The sequence below is a fragment of the Colletotrichum fioriniae genome, assembly GCF_027942845.1.
Source record: "Colletotrichum fioriniae strain IMI 355084 chromosome Unknown scaffold_8, whole genome shotgun sequence".
Lineage (NCBI taxonomy): Eukaryota > Fungi > Ascomycota > Sordariomycetes > Glomerellales > Glomerellaceae > Colletotrichum > Colletotrichum fioriniae.
This window is the reverse complement of record NW_027076844.1, coordinates 2,131,554-2,143,811: the sequence shown is the minus strand read 5'-3', so window position 1 is coordinate 2,143,811 and position 12,258 is coordinate 2,131,554. Positions and strand designations below refer to the sequence as shown.

The 12,258-nt window shown below is 53.8% G+C and overlaps 2 protein-coding genes across 2 annotated transcripts; one reads left to right on the top strand and one right to left on the bottom strand.

The window, feature by feature from the left end:
• Window positions 1-1,611: 1,611 nt before the first annotated feature.
• SHE9 (sensitivity to high expression protein she9) lies at window positions 1,612-3,150 on the top strand (the record flags this gene model as incomplete). Its single annotated transcript, XM_053191517.2, has 1 exon — window positions 1,612-3,150. One exon carries the CDS (start codon window positions 1,612-1,614, stop codon window positions 3,148-3,150), a length of 1,539 nt encoding a protein of 512 aa, XP_053051079.2.
• A 564-nt stretch (window positions 3,151-3,714) lies between these two features.
• Window positions 3,715-7,540, bottom strand: PKC1_2 (Serine/threonine kinase; the record flags this gene model as incomplete). Its single annotated transcript, XM_053191516.1, has 7 exons — window positions 3,715-3,776; window positions 3,832-4,237; window positions 4,290-4,491; window positions 4,543-5,650; window positions 5,708-6,688; window positions 6,753-7,019; window positions 7,078-7,540. 7 exons carry the CDS (start codon window positions 7,538-7,540, stop codon window positions 3,715-3,717), a joined length of 3,489 nt encoding a protein of 1,162 aa, XP_053051078.1.
• Between the last annotated feature and the right edge of the window lie 4,718 nt (window positions 7,541-12,258).

The window sequence follows — 12,258 nt, the reverse complement described above, 5'->3', positions numbered from 1 at the left end:
TTTGATGGTCTTGATTGAATGTGCGAATCGTAGAGATGGCAAAAGCAAGGTGCTTGGAGAGATGCAGAGAAAACAAGTGAATGCTTCTCAGTAGGTAGGTTCGTGGGTGGGTGGAAAGTGCGTGTGATTCCGTCTTGGAGGTTTTGAGAGAGAGAGACTGGCAATTTGGATGGAGGGGGAGGGGTAAGATCAAAAAGGCTCGGGAGGATTGCCAACAGATTTAGTTCAGATTACAGATCCTTGCATGCGCGAGTACCTTACATGCAGATTGAGAAAATTCCATCAATGCTCTACGTGGAACAGCACGGTACATGCTTAGTCGGACGCTTCGAATCGAGATACTCCGCGCCTCCCATTGCTTGTACTTATTGGTCTCTTTCACTACCATTGGGCCCATTCTTTGAGTCAAAACTGGAATCCAGCAAGCAAGACTCTTTCTCAACACTACTACTCTCTAACAAACTTGGTTCAAGTCAGAGGGAAAATCCACCGTTAGTCCCGCTCCAGTGACGACATCTGCCCCTCTTATCCGACCGTCGCTTTGACGGACCCTTGCAACGAGTCAGCGCGCGAACAATGGACCCTGAGAGCGCAGATGGCTTTGCAATGGTTGGCCTCTGGCCGGGTAACTGTGGCAGTTGCTTCAGTGCTAAATATAAGTAGGCGAGTATTACTTGGCGGATTAGTCTCCAAGTCGAGGACCATTCTTAGCTGCGGGTGGCAGCACGTGGGTGTGGTGCAGAAACCTCAAGGGTACTTTCAGAATAGGACATGATTTCTAGTCAATAAGCCGAATAGAAAGATGAAGCCCAGTCAACAGAGTGATAGAAACACCGGTCGTGTAATCAAAGCGTGCCTGATTCAATCTCAATACTCTTCTTCACTTTGCATTTGCATCTCGAGACTTATTTACTAAGTACTAAACCAAACATGAAGCAACGAACCTTCTTCGTAGAAACCGGCCAAGGTCATGTAAACGAGTTCTTCAACTAATTAGCATTTAGACTATCATGATCGACAACTCGAATTTTTTCGGAGAAAAGACTGGTTTCAACCTAATTTGAAAAGCTACTCGTCATGAGTTTATTGCCAAACTGATGCTCACTCAAAAGCAGTACAGCTCGGCTCGGCAGACATCCCGGGCCGCCAGTCTTCTTCGCCCTTCTCCCGCCCCGCCTTCCACACCTTCATCCCCGGCACCGGCCCGATCATAGCCTATGCAATTGGGACAGCAGGCGGTGAAACATCCCCAAACCCCCAATTGAACCTCTCCCGGCAGAAAACCAGCGCAGGCACCCCCCGGTGCGCTCAACACGATGCCGAGTCCAGCCCCGAAAAAGCCCACTCGCTCCGCCCCAGAAGACCGCAGCTAACCACCTTGCCTTACTCCTCGTCCAAACTTTCGAACCTCTCTCTCCAAAATCCCTCCCGTCCTCCGTCCGCCGACCCGGCTTCCCCGTGCGTTCTGAACCACCCTCGGCCTATCCCCAAACCCGCCAATTGGGCCACTTTCTCTTCCATCCTTTCTTCTGCCGTCAAGGAAAGGAACAGAGAAGCTCGGCTCAATCTCTACACAATCGTCGTATTCCGACAAATCTTGAACGGGAGAGGATGCACTCCATCGCCAGGCCGGCGTCGCGCCTAGTCCACGCCCGCCTCGGAACGGCGCACATCTCACGATGGAGGACCCTTGCGGCGTTTCCTCCTCCTCGCCATAACCTCCCATCGTCGTCGTCGTCGTCGCCCTCCTCTCGACGGCTCTACTCGGATCTGCCACCGATCTTCGCCCCTCCGCCGCCGAAGGAAGAGCCCAAGCAGGCTTCCCCAACCTCGACCTCCTCGACGACGACGAGCAGCGATGCCTCCGCCCAGAGCTCCGATGCGACCACTTCAAGCTCCACCACAGCTCCCGACCCATCCTCATCATCAAACTCGTCCTCGTCCTCGACACCAGACAATGACACCACCACGAGCTCCTCCTCCTCCTCACCCAAACCCGACACTCCCAAAAACCAATCACCCGACGACCCCCTCCCAGACACAGCAACGAAGATCTACACCGCCCTACCCCCAGCCCTTTCCGAAAAACTCTCCCACCTAATGGACACAGCCCAAACCCGCCTCCTAACCGCCTCGACGACCCTAAACACCCTAACAGGCTACAGCCCCATCGAAGAAATCAAACGCCAAAACACCATCCTCGAAACCCGCCTCGCCCAAGCCCAAGACCTCGTCCGCACCGCCCGAACAACTTACAAAACCACAAACGCCAAACGCGCAACAACCCAACGCGAAGTCACCACCTTATTGGCGCGCAAAGAAATGTGGTCCCCCACCGACCTCGAACGCTTCACCCAGCTCTACCGCCAAGACCACTCTCTCGAACAAGAAGTCGCCGCCGCGTCCGAAGCCCTCACCGACGCAGAACACGCCGAACAAGCCCTCGGCCAACAACTCAACGCGGGCATCTTGAAACGCTACCACGAGGAACAGATCTGGTCCGACCGCATCCGGCGCGCGTCGACCTGGGGAACCTGGGGCCTGATGGGCGTCAACGTGCTCCTCTTCATCGTGCTGCAATTCGTCGCGGAGCCGTGGAAGCGCAGGCGTCTGGTGCGCGGCGTCGTCGAGGAAGAAAAAGCCGTGCTCGAGGGCGTGACGGCCGAGTTGGCGGGGCTCAAGGCCGCGCTGGCGCAGAGGGAGGCGTACGAGGACGCTGCTACTGCTGATGATGTGGCTGCGTACATGGCGTCCACAACGGCCGCGACGATGACGACGACGACAACACCCGTTGTGGCGGTAGAGGAAGAGACACCACTGGCCGCGACGGAACCCACGGCAGCAGAGGAGGCGGAGGAGCTCCTGGCAGCCAAGGTCGAGGAGCCGGTCGTTCAGCACGAGATGGAGCGCGAGGTCGCGAGTGCGCTCGAGGTCTTGGAGACGCAAGTTCCCGAGGCGAGGTCATGGCGCGAATCATGGCGCGAGCTCCTGTCCAACCCAGAGCTCCTAAAGGCCAAAATCGCCGATTTGTACAGTGAGCGCCGCATCGATCTCCGCATGCGCGATGCGTCTATCTTGGCTCTCGAGGGCGCTGCGGCTGGGGCGACGTTTGCAGCGGCGTTGGCTTTGCTGCTTGTGAGGAGGACATGAAAAAGAAGAAGGAAAAATCACACCACAGCTAGAACGTGATTGTAAATACATCTGTACAATATGATACCATATAGAGAGAGCATGGGGGAACATCCTCTTCGATATTGGCACAAAAGCAACCACAGCGATCATCAGGAGACACGGGGCGAGCAATCTTGTCATCCGCTGAATGTTCCGTCTATTAAAGAAGCTGCGGCAGGGGTGCGCAAAACCTCGCTGATATACCTCTAGTCACGATTCCGCCGACTTGGTCCCTTTTTCCAATGTTCACTGGTGAACAGTCGGGGCCATCCTACTTTTTGCTTCATATATCGTGTTCGCCCGTCACTTCGTTTTTTTCCGCCTGCGGTTTATCGTCACAACTCCCGACGACGCGCAGCGTCTTTCCGCAGCATAAACAAGCACCGCTCGTACTGGACGTGCCTACATGGTGCACATCGAGCTGGCGCTTATCCACGCTGTACCTGCTTGGCATTCACCTTCCTTCTCACCCTCATCGAAGACGTCACTGAAAGGATCCAGCGACATTCAGGGTTCATGTTCAATCTAGTTTCCATCATGACTCTAGTCAAAGTCGGCAGTATAAGAGAAGCCACGGAACTCTTCTTGCATGGCTTGCGACAAGACTATAATCTAGTTTAGCTGCTGATGTCTCTGTGATGACAACGAAGATATACATACCTGATTGGACAGGGGTCAAGACGGGCGTAACGCTTGTGAACTCGGAATCGAAGTTGCTGGTATCGGTCGCGCTCTTGATCTGCGGCATGAAAGGCGGCGCAACGCGCTTGTGGTAGATGTCATCCCAGTTGATGTTTCTAAAGAACGGCTGGTTCATGATCTCCTGCGCGTCCGTGGGACCGCTTCCAAGTCGCTGGTCGGGCTCTCTGGTCAGGAGCTTCTGAAGGATTGATACGGAGTCTCTAGGCATGTGAATGGGGTACAGAGGCTCGTCGGCAAGAATGGCATCGTAAATCTCATCCTCGTCCTCTCCTCGGAAGGGTGATTGCTGAAGAAGCATCTGGTAGATCAGGACACCAAATGCCCACCAATCAACGGCACGGCCATACTTCTTGTCCAGTAATATCTAGGCCCATCGTCAGTGGGAGTCTTGTAGAGAGAAACGCGAAGTAACATACCTCTGGTGCCATAAACTCCGGAGTGCCGCAGAAGGTGCTAGTAGTCGATCCAAACCACATGTCTTCCTTGCAAAGACCATAATCGGCAATCTTGATATGTCCGTCCAGGGTCAAAAGAATGTTGTCAAGCTTCAGATCACGGTAGATAACACCGTTCTCGTGGAAGTACTTGAGCGCCAAGCAAACCTCGGCAGCGTAGAATCTAGAATTTGGTCAGTGAACCTCTTGGTGAAGATGAACGAGGGTTACATACTGCGCTCGCTTAGTGCCAAACTGGCCTCGCTGAATGTGCAGCATGAGATCACCACCGCTAATGTACTCCATGACGAAGTACACACGGGTCTCGGTTTGGAAACATGCGTGAAGGTTGGTCAAGAACGGGTGCCTCTCCCGGTTGGCGATAAGGAATACTCTCTTCTCAGAGCGAATGCTTTCCACTTCGTCATTCTCAATGATAAACTCCTTCTTCAACACCTTGATAGCATAAAGCCTCTTGGATCGCTTCGTTTCCGCAAGCATGACCTTTCCGAAGTTACCCTTACCAAGCACAGCCAGGAAGTTGAAATGGTCAAGGCCAATACGTTGACCAGTTCCTGGATCGGTGGCGGAAGGCAACGGCTTACGTCCAGCGCCAGAGCTAGGAACACCCCCAGTTGATGCAATGGGTGAAATTTGAGGTGGCTCCTGCAGCTTAGGCGAGGAGACGGGCGACTGCTGGTACATTTGCTGTTGGGGAGGTTGCTGGTACTGCTGAGGGGGAGGCTGTTGCTGCTGCGGCGGCTGCTGCTGGACAGGCCGCTGCTGTTGCTGCTGTTGCGCAGGGGGATGTTGGCCATATCCAGCTTGCTGATTGACTTGCGCGTAGTCTGCCGGGTTGTACTTGGGTCCACCGCTGTTGTACGAGTCTGGCTGCTCTGCCTGAGCCGGGTACCCAGGGCGTCCACCGTAACTCGAGTAGTCCTGAGACTGAGGCTTTTGCTGGGAAGCCATTGATCCGCTCATCGCCGCCGTCGCCGCCGCCGCCGCCGCCGTGCTTGAAGAAGTACGATCAGGGTGCATTGGTCGCTGGCCAGGCGGAGACTGTTGCTGTTGCTGTTGGTACATCAACTTGGCCGCCTCAGTTGCCTCCGGTGACCCTCCAGCGTACGGCTGGCCTCCACTATGAGGGGAGCCGATGGTGCTTGTTGGGCTTGTCGGCTTCTGCCGCAGTGTCCGATCGCTCAGAGAAGTGGAAGTCTTGTTCTTGGAGATCATTCTAGTAGACTTGATACCCTCCAAAATCTGGTTCGCCACAGCCATGGACATTCCACAGAAGTCGGGAACAAGGTGTACGCACGCCGCGTGTGCTGTGAGGCCACATTCTATGCAAAGTTAGCCTTGTCTTTGGTTTGCCTGTTTGGTACTTATCGCAAACTTACCCGCACATTTTCTGCAGTTCTTCTTGCCAAAAGGCAGGATGTAACCGCAGTGGCAGCACCAGTTGGCTGTCATGTTTGAGAAGGCCTGGAATCTGTGGGGGATGCGGTGATTGATCTTCTCTTCGTCGGGATCAGTTTCAGCGTTACTCTTACTGATACATTTGGTGACAACGCTAGAGTAGCATTTGGTGTGGCAAGTGTACTTGCAGTCCTCGCACTGCATGCCTGTCGAATACTTGAGGAAGTCTCCGCAAAGAGCGCAGCGCATGATGTTGTAGAACTGGTGTTGAACAAACTTGTGTCCGTACATCTCGTGAACCTCCTCCTTGCGCTGACGAACAGCACCCACACGGCCGAGACCTTGCAAGTTGACGGGGCGGCGGGCGTTGTTCTGCTTGAGGAATCCCAGGGACAGTTGAATCTGACCGGCAGGCTCGAGGTTGAACCAGCCGTCGATGGGCTGCTGGGCGATCGGGGGATTCGCCATGGGGGGTTGTCCTTGTTGACCTTGCTGTCCACCAACACCGGGAGAGGGGGGAGGGCCACCCATTGACTGCTGCTGCTGTTGAGGGTTCATAGGGAATTGCGCCGGCGGAGCACCCATACGGTCGGCCGACACCCACCCAGAGCTGTTGATCTCTGCTTCAATCCTCTTTCTTCTCATTTCCTCGGCAATGTCGGAGATTCTGACCCAGAGCATGGCAATAGGAATGGCATGTTCGCCAGGCTTATCGTATACGGTAAGCTCAATTTCGTTCGCCTTGTCGACTTCGAGGGTGTGGTACTCGGCTTCCCACTTGTCGGTTCTGGTCACCCTCGTGCGAGCGACGACGTTGTCTTCGACCTTGACGGCGATGAAAGTCTCGGGCCCTCGGCTAAATCGACTCATGGATGCGTGATCAACGTCCTTGATTTGTCCGACGCGAATGGTGAGCTGGCCAGAGAGGGGCTTGCGGAGATTAGGCATGTTGATAGAGTCATCTGGAAAGTGTTAGCAGGAGTAGTCGGGCGAGACTTCCGCGAGCACAAAAGCTCCAAAACGTACCATCCTGGGCATCGGATGTGTCCATGTCGATGTGCAGCTCCTCGTAGCGCTTCATAGCCTGCTTCAACAAAAGGATTTTCTGCTTGCTCTCAACTCTTCTAGCGGCAGCATCAGCCTTGCTCTTGCGATCTCCTTCCATGCCGTATAGCTGAACCATCTTCTCGATTCCCTTGAGATACTGCTCCTCCACGTTGAGCTTGAACTGAATCTGCGACAGCATGAGCTGAATACGAGGGCCGAGATATGGGGTATCATATTTGATAAGATCTGTAGCGAAGAGTCAGCAAATCAAATTCGTTGAAAAGGGTCCGGGGGTAATGCGCACCAAGCTTGGTGAAGTTGGGGCGCGGCTTAGGGATGGACGAAGAGGGGCCTGGATTGGCATAAGGATGGCGGGGAGGCATCAGGTCGGCGTGGCCGCCAATTTGGCTATACTGGACATTGCCGCCCGATGTTGCGCTCCCGGCACCATATCCGCCACGCTCTGCCCAGGCATTCGCATCCTTGGGAGGAGGGGCGGGCGCATCCTCGACATCGCCGCTCAAAGGTCTACCGTCACCGGAAGGGGATCCCATGGACATGTTGTCCATACCCCGACGCAGCTGGGCCTCGCGGAGCTTCTCTTCGAAGAACTGCAAGTTTCGACGACCATCGCGCATCTGGGAGTCGAGTCGTGATCGCACGGCTTCGTTGTTTGTCTGGGCTCTCATGGCATTGGCGGCGTTGAGGAGGGCCTTTTCGCGCTCAATCTTTTTGAGGATATTTTGGATGGCATCTTCGTCGTTCATTGTGACGGTGGGGTTGCGCGACTCCACGCGCAGGAACTATGTGTTGTGTTGATGTTGATATTTTTTTTTTGGTTGGAGGGGGAAAAGAATGAGCTTTGAAGCTACTTGAAAGTTCAAGAAGAGCACTAGGGGAGCGTCTGCTGCGTTTAGGTGTAGTGTACGCAGATTCTCTCGCCCGCTCTGTTGTGGTCACCTCAATGTCGCGCAGGTGGTGGGCGAGGTAGTGGGTGCGAGGTATGGTATTGACAGGATACGACGCGAGGATAGAGAGAGAGAGAGAGAGAGAGAGGGTGATCGAGAGTGAGGTATGTAGGTAAGAGATGGGTACGAGGTTCAGTAGCGAAGTATGCGTATGGATGGATACCGGAGGTTCGGCGCCGGAGGGGCTCGGGGTAGGTTGGCACAGCGGGAGGATCGGTCTGTCGGAACTGTCACGACAGAAGATCGGTGGGTGCAGCCAGCCCTCGAGTCGTGAGGTGGTGTTGTTTTTTTCGCAGGTTGGGCTGTTGGTGAAGGATGTCGTCAGTGGGTTTTGGAGCAGGACGGGACGCAAAGACGGGGGGGGTTTCTCGGGAGGGGTCGCTCTCTCTCTCTTTCTCTCGCGGCCGCCAGTGCGCAGGCGGGCAGAGTGGAGGTGGGTGAGGAAGGACGAGGAGACGGTGGGCAACGGGAGAGGACGGGGTACCGGGAAAGATGTATTGTTTGTGTGTTTCTGGGTATAAAAGATACTTGGAAGATAAAGTATCTCTCCCACCTTCACCTCCAGTCCTGAAGCCCCGAGCTGCGGCCTGCCTTTGGGCTGCCCGCCCGCTCTGAGTGCACGGGAATTGGGAAATACCTAAGGTAAGGTAAGGTACTGGGTACGTACCCTCTTTGGAGGGGAGGGAGGGGGACGACCTCATTGAGTCCTGCCTGCTTCCTACCTGCCTTACGCTACCGCTGAGATGGAGGGGTGTTACGAAAGCACCCGGCACGGACGAGGCAACTCTGTAACTCGATGTGAAGATGGCAGGCGAGCTAAACCAGGTTCTATTCAGACGATTATTTCAATCAAGGTACTTTACCTGCCCTCATATCTCGTCATTTACCACCTACTCGTGCCACTGCAATCCCACAGGTCCGAGGGTCAGTAGCTAAGGCCAAAGATCATCAAAGATATCCGCAATGTTATTTCGACCGTCCTCGGGGGGATCCATCGGCGTCTCATCGTCCCCATTTCCTCTGATGCCCAACAACACTCGTTGCGGGTGCGCTTACCAGGTTTGTCCCTCTCCCATGCGGGTATTCATGCCCAGTATCCGTAAGGCCAGCGCGGAAACCTACCTACACTGCTATACAGCCTACCTTACCTGCTGCAGCGGCGTACATACAAGTACAGCAATGGCCAGCTGCTCCAGGATGGCACAAGTTGTATGATGTCGTATTTCAGGCGATAGTGAAAAGGCCGCACTGGCTGGCGAACTCGCTTGCAACTTGCCAGACAGGGAAGATGAGCGCATAGAGCAGCAAGCTCAGCTGGACTGTTCCGTTTCCTCCACACCGGTCGCCTTCTAACAATCCTATCTCTGGCATTTCAGCTACCATGCCCCTCGTCGTCCTGTACGTCTCAGTGTCACCAGCCAAAGGATTGGCGAGCAATGAAACAATTCAGCAACTTGTGGCGGCGCCCTGCAGATTCACAGAGGGGAAGGGCAGATACTGGAAAGGACTACTGCGTACACAGTAAAGACAGAGGAAGCGACGACCCGACCTGGGAAAAAGTCCTGGATCGGACGTGGGGCTCCAAGGCTTTCCTAGGACTTTTTTCCCTACCGCACTGTTTCACCGTGGTGAAGATTCATTTCTGCTCTGCGCCAATCATTTTGCATTCCCGGGTTCAAACTCGCTCTTGTCACTTTACCTATGCTGATGATACAATGAACAATGTACCTTTGTACATCCACAATAACCATCCACACAGTACCTTAAGGTACCTTACCTCTCATTTCACATCTACACATAACCACACTCTTGTCTGTCTCTCCAGACATACCTACTCCAGTGAGCCCAGTCTCTCGTCCATAAGCCACACATCAAGGAGACGGAACTCTATGGTCACTTATACACATTGCCTGGCAGTAGGTATGGTCAGATTGATTCTACCCGGTTGCCCAGCTGAGAGCACTAATCCTCTAGGTACGGATACTGTATGGCATTGTACATACGAAGCGGACGATACTTGTACCACCATCTCCAAGTCTCGGGGAGTTTATCGGCCCAGTTTTCCCAACACGGCCCATCCTCGTAGTCGACGGGCTTGCAGCAGCTGCATCATCGCCCGATCCCCCATCACGTCCACCACGCACAAATCACACTTTACACACAAGCTGCCCGTCACCTTGCCATGATCTGATGATGCAGCCCTAGGTCTCTCGTCTTCCGTCTCTACGTCTAACCCTGCTCTAGTCTTTTTCTTTCTTCGTACAGTAAGTGAAATGGGACGCATACCCCCAGGTTCACGCTGACTACGCAGGAGGTATTCGAGTTACTTCTAAAAGCCGATAATCCCATGAGCGATACCGAGCACATGCCAGTGCTCCAGACTCACCATTCTACCTCTCAGTATACACTAGAAATGCCCGTCATGCTCTTTTCCACCACCAGTAACGTCACAAGCATCTGACAGATTCCCCAATGCAAGAGGCCTCCTTACCAACGCCATCGCCACAGGGCTCTATACACCACCGCCCCCTCGTGATGGGGGGTTTTTACCGCCGGCCGACTTAGCCTCCCGGCTGTCACCTCTGCCGGAGAGGTCTCACCAAAATGCCCCCCGCCACCACACAGCTGCCGGCCGGCCTTTCCGGCCCAACGCCGCGCCACACCGACGGCCAAGTCCTCAGCCCTCTCCTCCAGTCACTAACACCGCAAAACTTCCCCCAGATTCCACACACACACACATTCTCTCACCCACACCTCCGCTGAACCTCGATAAATAATCAAACACGCGGGTCCCCTTGCTGAATACGAACTGACAACACTTTACTTACCTCTTCCGGACGGGAAAAATGTGGATAGCTATCCCATCAACCCCGAATATGGTTCTCGTCCCAATCACAGACACGATCAACGGAAATGCCATACCACGGCCCAGCATGTCATCTGTAACGTGTACCTGAAACAAACTTACCAACCAAGCTTGAAGCAGCTCACTCACTGCCAACCACCACACACGGTTCAGCTAGACCAAGCATACTGAAGCATATTGAGCCGCCAAATGCATATTCGAGAGGTTAATGCTAGCTAGCCATGGAAACACAAGTGACAACCAGCCACTGCGACTTATCCGAGGGGTGAGAGAACACGTAATTCCAGCCCGCCAACTTCGAGGAGTTGACGTCGCGGAACCGTTTCGACCCACCCTCGCTCCGCGGCCGCCGTCCAAGGTGGTCCCCTTCCCCAACCCACCCGGTCCGCGTAATGCGTGAGAAATCTCCCGAGGAAGTGGGATGTAGTAGTCAGCCACTGTGCCTGGATCTCTGTCCCAACCTCGGATCATTAATGGCGCTGAAAATTTGCGGCTCAAGCCGATCAACGTTCGCTCACTCATGCTTTCTCGTCGTCGTCCCTATTCAGATCCTCGAAATGCGATGAAGCCGATCATGGACCGCTCGGACGCGTCATTGCATAAGGTAACTATTTGGGATTCATTCTCGCAACGCCTCCTGCGGTTCCCTTGCCCGGTTCACGTTCCGGTCAGATTCCCACTGGCCCGTGTGTAGCTGATTGACGTATGTGTTCCGGTCTGATGTTGCTTGGAAAAGACATAGAACCTTGCCGTAACGGGCCATGTGAAGCGTGTAAACTCTTGTTGAGCTCATGCAGGACAACGCGGCACTTGAACATTGGACGCCTAAAATGGGATGAATGAAATATGTCAACGTCAACGACTTCTGGCTTCCACAGAGGACTGGCGGTTTATTTCATCTACCGGTTTGGTTTGAGCGCCAAGGAATGACTACCGCTATAGGAATTCTCTAAAGTTGGTTCCTTCTCGATCTGAGGAGGTATGAGGTCTGAGGTACAGACTATGAAACTAATAGTCGCCTAGACCTTCCAGACAGCCGCTCTTTACCCGACTAGTGGGTTTTCACCGTGATGTCACGCCAATTCTGATCTTGTCGGCAGGAGACTGCTATACTGGATTTGCTAGATGCTACCGAATGTACATACACCCTGCTTCAACCTGAAGCAGAAACATTCGGCAGACCAGTATTTCGCCGACAGTGAACACTTCTCTCTGTCTCGAAATACTCTCACTTGGCAGTGCTCTCTGATAATCATCCCCGGATTGAACTAGAGACAAAAACTGTTGGCAGTGGCGGTCTACCTGGAATATCTGCTGAGACACACTTCAAGGTTGATAGCATGAAGTACGAAAGCGGGCAACATTCTACGAAGCGGATAGAGGCATCGCAAGATGCTAAAACTCAGATCATGAAGGGGGGGGCGCAACTCCCAGTCACAATTAAGGCTCTGGAGACTTTTCACAGATGATTTAATATAGCATCTAACGAATCATCATTTGCGAGGCAAGACGCCCCAACACCGAATCGTGTCGCTTTTGCTAACAACAGACGCCATCTAAAAACCTACACGACTCCTAAAGGGAAAAGCTTTGCAACTTTCATACTCTTTCTTTCTTCACCATTTCTCTCAAAACGTGTCTACCACACTCT